The sequence below is a fragment of the Phyllostomus discolor genome, chromosome 7, assembly GCF_004126475.2.
Source record: "Phyllostomus discolor isolate MPI-MPIP mPhyDis1 chromosome 7, mPhyDis1.pri.v3, whole genome shotgun sequence".
NCBI classification, from domain to species: Eukaryota; Metazoa; Chordata; class Mammalia; order Chiroptera; family Phyllostomidae; genus Phyllostomus; species Phyllostomus discolor.
The window spans coordinates 124005219-124011218 of record NC_040909.2 but is presented as its reverse complement, the minus strand read 5'-3'; the positions used below and the strand labels follow the sequence as shown (position 1 = coordinate 124011218).

At 42.7% G+C, this 6000-nt stretch overlaps 1 protein-coding gene across 1 annotated transcript in view; it reads right to left on the bottom strand.

The window, feature by feature from the left end:
- Window positions 1–883: 883 nt before the first annotated feature.
- Window positions 884–6000, bottom strand: part of SLC30A8 (solute carrier family 30 member 8) — a 30744-nt gene continuing 25627 nt past the window's right edge. The window contains exons 7-8 of the mRNA XM_028533523.2: window positions 2905–3039; window positions 884–1551 (exon numbers count right to left, since the gene is read on the bottom strand). Coding sequence (XP_028389324.1) covers window positions 1406–1551; window positions 2905–3039 — 281 coding nt within the window. The 3' untranslated portion in view covers window positions 884–1405. The remainder of the gene's footprint in view (window positions 1552–2904; window positions 3040–6000) is intronic.

Here is a 6000-nt window from a genome sequence, read left to right as displayed (position 1 = left end):
CCCCAATCTAAATCAGCATCTCTTCTCTCATCGTCACTTGTCACTGTTTATAGTCCTTCCTTGGGGGTGTTCAGTGGTGTTTATGAGTGTGATGCCCATCTCTCCCACAGTAGAGAGAGAACTCTAGGAAGGCAAAGGCCCTATTGGCTTGGTTCACCAATGCTCAGTCAATAGCTGGCCTCAAAACATATTTTTGAATGAATGAATAAATGACATGGTTAATTCACTTAACCTGTATGAGCTGTATGTCCTTATCTGTACAATGATGGTATTAACAACTTCTCAAAATTATCATTCGAATGAAGTAAGGTGATAAATAGCCCAGTAAAATACTTGGACAATAGTCAGTACTCCATAAATATTATTCAAGACCTGGGAGTTCTTATCTTAATTCTCTGATTAAATTATTTTCCATGTGACTTGGGGTAAGTACTCTGCCTTTCTATGTCTCCCCATTTTCTTTTATTATTAGGTCATACCATATGAAAGTACCCCCAAAACAGTAATTTCATAAATTTTAATTTATACAGAATTTTTATACAGAGAAGTAAAACATAATTCAATGTTTCAGACATACTACAACATACCTTATAAGCAAGATGAAGGGAGGGCATTTCTACCCCATTTAGTGAGTAGTGATGTTGATAGACAAGGATTCAAAAGAATTGCCCCACTTTGGCTGGTGTGACTCAGTTGGTTGGAGCCTTGTCCCATAAACTGAAACATCACAGGTTTGATTCCTGGTCAGAGCACATGCCTAGGTTGTGGGTTGGGTGCCTGGTTGGGGCACATACCAATCAATGGTTCTCTCCCTGTCTCTCTTCCTCCCTGCCCCTCTCCCTAAAATCAATAAGCATGTTCTCAGGTGAGGATTTAAAAAAACTTTCCCCAAATCAAATTACCACTTGACAACTTTGTAGAAAAGTCAAGTTCTTAAGAAGTATTAGGCCTCCACATTCTCTTTTACCTCTAACTTGGCTCATCTTATTTTTGTTTCTTGGGTTTGGGGAAATTTTTGTGACTCTTGGCCTTGCCACAGATCCCTGATCAGACTTTCCTGAGTTCATTTTCACTCAGTCACCCTTGCGCGGTGCCACTGAATGGCAATGAACTTTTTATTGCCTGCAGTTACAGACAGCTGTTATTTCAGGCCCCGTCAGGAATGACCTACACGTACATTCTTGAAATTGAACACAGCTACTGATGAGTTGATAATCCAATTGATTGGTGAATCTAAATTTATCTTATTCATGGTGGATGAAGCTAAATAAAGGTGTATAAAAGGTGCACTGTATTGTATCATCAATTTCTCAAACATCTTCCTTTGGTTCTTTCTTATGTTCCAGAAACTGCAGAGCATCATTTACTGGCCTGTCACACTTGGTGTACTGACCGTGTGACCGAACTAGTCCCGGGGATCTTCACAGAAAAGGCAGCCAGAGTCCCGGTCGCCAGAAGATTCCATCTGAATGGTGAGTGAATGCACAGGAAAGCTATTTCTGAGGGTTTTAGCAATCTCCCTCCGAACACTCTGGCTGTCCCAGCTGGCTGCTGTTGAAAAGGAACCACAGTGAGACTGGCATTGATTGTACACACAGAGGTGACTAGTAAACCTCCAGCTTTGAGTACTCCAGGGGGTGGGACCCAGGCCAAGCACTCAGAAGGAGGCAGGTTGGCTCTGACAATCAGCTACAGCCACACAGGCAAGACAGAGGGGAAATTCAAGTGCAGCAAAGTACCCCGTCACTGTGGGAGCTCTTCCTCACAGTTTTCTCTGGGGTCTGGCACTCCTAGGTGCTGCTTATAGAAGGGGAAATGAGCCCTGAAAAAAAGCCAAGACAACAGTTATTTCTCATACAACTTTGCTCACCAGTCCCCAGGGACCGCTGAGTTGCAGCCCTTGCATCTAATCAGAAGCTATATCAAGACTAGTGACAGGAGGCAGGAAGCATTTAGAGCTCCCCACAGACCTTTCTTAGAGCAGCAACCCTTACTCCATCTTTTCTCTCGTCCCCAAAGGTGTCAGGAGGCTATAAAGTTCCCTCCATGGTAGCCTGATTACTAGATTCTTCCATTTGCAATAAAATATTGGTGTAGTGGATGCTGTAAATTCCCTGCAGCCAGATCTGATCCTCTCAGAGAAGATGAGGCATCTGAGAAAGCAAAGTCCTCAGATGACTGTCACCAACATCCCTGTACCCTGCCACTAAGCAAGTTCTTGAGTTATTTCTTAGCAGCCTAATGTATCATCCTTGGCCTGAGCTGTCCTGGGAGGCAGTGGGACTCCTCCCACTGCCCACTTCCGCAGCCCTAGGACATGTCCTGGATAAAATCACCATCTACTTGAGAAAGTAGTTTTTACAATAAACCCAACATCCTAGTTATTGTCACACATGGTTATAGAATTTATAACCATTCACTAAAAAAATTATTAACTTTTACCAGCATGTTTTTGGGATCGTTGGAACCTTAAGGATAGAGCCTGTGCATCCTTCATCCTTCTATCTTCAGTGATAGGCAAAGCATCTCATAATTAGGAGATACTCAATGGAGATTAATTGTTTAAATCATTCCTATTATTTAACTAACTGTTTGGGTGCCACGTCAAGCAGGTGAAGTCTAACTTCTCAGAGCCTAAGGTCTTGAAGTTTGGGTGGCACTTTACCCCTTTGTGCTACTCTCTACCCTCTTCAGTCAGCCTCAAGGGATGTCATTGCTATCCCTGTTGCCATGACGACACTGACAGGAGGGATGGTTTTCAAAGGCCCTTGGTAATACAAAACACTTCACAGTTGTTTTGACAGGCAGCAGACTCTAAGGGCAGCTCTACAAAGAGGAGGGAAATTACTGAGTTTATAGAACAGGGACTGGATTTTGTCCAGGGTGTTTACAGAACTCACTGACCTGCAGCAACGTGCACTGAGAGAATCACGTGGTTCATTGTGAGAGACCAAATGTGCAGGTTGTGCACAGACACCACCCCGTCCACCGCTGAGATGAGCTCTTTCACCGAGTCATAGCTCAGGTTGCTTGGCACCCCTGACAAAAGGAAGGAGTGGGTGGTTGTTGAATGGGAGGTTGCTGTTATTCAACTGATATTACTCACTGAGATGGCTAATCGGGTCTGCAGTATCCCCACCCAGGTATCAACACGTGCCATCTCCATTTACAGTTTCTTATTTTAAATGTGTACAAATCAGATTCACTGACTGCAAAGAGTTTACTGCCAATCAAAAGTTCGTGACAAATATTTGCAGATTTTACTGTGCAATAATCAGCAACAGTTACGTGATCGTCCTTCATTTCCAGTGTGTATTATTAAACCAATTGTGCTTTTCCCAGTGACCTTTGCATACACTCTGGAAGCAAAATGAAATAATCTGGGATTTGGTATCAGATAATCCTGGGTTAGCATTCTGGCTGTAACTATTTTGAGTTTATCCAAATCTTGGAACTTCTCTAATGTTCAGCATCATTTGCAATAAAATAAGGGTGATAAGAATAGTACGTATTTCACAGAGTTCTTTAAGGAGCATATCAGAAAATAACTGCCCTTTGTAAACCAATGTTAGTTACCCAATAGGTCAGTTAAGTGAACTGCATTAATAAGTAATCTTAACATTGTAATACCATTATAACATTCAGTTTGTGAAATTGTACTAAACTTTCAAACAAAATAGAAACAGACTCATGGAGACAGAGAGCAGACCGGCAGCTGTCAGAGGGGAGGGGTGTTGGGAGCTGGGTGAAAAAGGTGAAGGGATTAAGCAAAAAAAAAAAACCCTCACAGATACAGACAACAGTATGGTGATTACCAGAGGGAAAAAGGGGTGGGGGGGTTGAAGAAGCTACAGGGAGATAAATGGTGACTGAAGGAGACTTGATTTCATGTGGTGAACACACAATATAGTATACAGATGATGTGTTACAGAATTGTACATGAAACCTATACAATTTTATTAACCAATGCCACTCTAATAAATTCAATGAAAATAAAAATTAAATGAAAATGTTCATTTAGATTCATTAGTTAGGGTTTCAAGTTCAGGGCACAGAATGTAATAGTCTAACTGCCATCCTTGTTTCTAAAGAAATAGCGGGGAGCACACAGGAAGGTGGGTGGTCTGGCCGGCAGCCACTCAGCTTTCCTTTGGGGCTGAAGGAACTGGGGTGTCTTGAGCCTGGAGAAGAGCAGGCTAAGGAAGTAGGATGGCTTTTCTCAAACTTTGCAAGGATTGTCATACAGAAGACTAGAAGGTATGAAAAGTTTGAAGTTGCTTGCTCTGGCTCACTACAGGAGCCAATGGCTGGTTAGAATTGTAAAAGGTACCAGTTCGACCAGCACAACAATGTCAAAAGCCATTGGATGCAGTAGTAAATCCCTGTCAGTTGAGGACGATCCAAACAGAATGCTGTAGAAGATATTTCTAAGGCTGACCATCTTTAAGCCTCTACTTCAATCCTATGTATACCACACCAACACCTGGTGTGTTCGTTAAAAATAAATATGCCTTGGCTGCGTTCCCATCCTCCTGAAGAAAATTTCTGTGGATGAGGCTCTGAAATCTACACACTTGCAGAGTAGCTATCAACCTTGGATGCATAGTAGTATCACTGGAGGAGGTTTTAAAAATCCCGATGATGGGGTTACATGCAAGACCCATTACATCAGACCCTCTGGGGACAAGACCCAGCATCAGTACTTCTGATGCCTGTTTGATGACTCTAACACAAAGTCAATGTCAAGAACAATTGTACTAACATTTATAAGCCACTGGACAATGTTTCTACTTTGCAGTGGTTCTCAAGCTTGGCCACGTGTTAGAAAACATCAAAGCCTGTCGCCACCCCAGTCAGTTGTGCCAGAGTCTCTGGGTATGGGGCCTGAGCTTAGGTGCTTTTAGAAAGCTTCCCAGATTGTCATGACCAGCTAGTTGAGAAGTGTTTACTTCAAAATATAGAGAGCATCCTTAATCCTCCTTTCTTGGAGTTAAGGACCTTGCTCACGGGGATTTTCCCCTTAGGGCTATTTTAATATTCTCTACAGTTTGAGTTCAGTGTAATCCCACTTCATAGTGTTTCACGGAGGCAACAAAGCACCGGTCAACATGTACTTTCTCTGAATGAGCTGCACAAAGTACAGGATACCAGAAACAAATTAAAGGAGTTGTGTCTCAGATGAGCCATAGAATGCGTTGGAGTCATAGGTGAAGTGGTTCTATTGTAGTAATAATAATAATAGCGTACCTTTATTGAGAACCTACCCACTGTAGGGCAAGGTTTGTGCCAAGCACTTTATTTAGAGCGATTATTTTACTTTAATATTTATAAGAACTTGAAGAGCTAGTTATCAGTGTTACAATTGCTATGTGGAGACAGAGAAGTCAAAAAGCATTGCTAAGGCCACACAGATAAGTGCGGTGTCGGAGTTCACACTCTGAGTGCGAGGTGTTATGCAAATGCTAGACTTAGGTGTTGCGACCCAAAGTTGGCCATTATGCCCAGTGGGTCATCTCTGGGGAGTTCCCTTTGACCTGCTACCATTCACCTGGGACCCATGAGATGAAGTCATGACCCCATTACCCTTCGTCTCTCTGGCCTCCTTTACCTCCACATCCATGGGGAACACAAGTCCACTATTCTTTCCTTCACTCTGTGAAACAGTGCTGACAAGCACAGGGACGTGCTCCCACTGACCTCAGTGCTCCACCACATTCTAGAAACCTCTCCTTTTCTGAGGGAGAGCCTGCAAAAACATTCATGCAGCCAGGAAAATACTCAAATTAGTGTTTAAAAATAGTTTCCCAGGTTAATAAATATACAAAAAAAATCACTCAGCCTGACTCAGTTAAAGAACTGCATGTGAAGCCAATAAGATAAAACATTTCCCCTATCAGATTAGGAAGGAGTCAGCGGTTTGACAATGCCCAGCGATGCTGAACATGTGAGGGGACGGGCACTGGTGTAGGCTGGTGGCCAAAAAGACACTGATTTAGGATC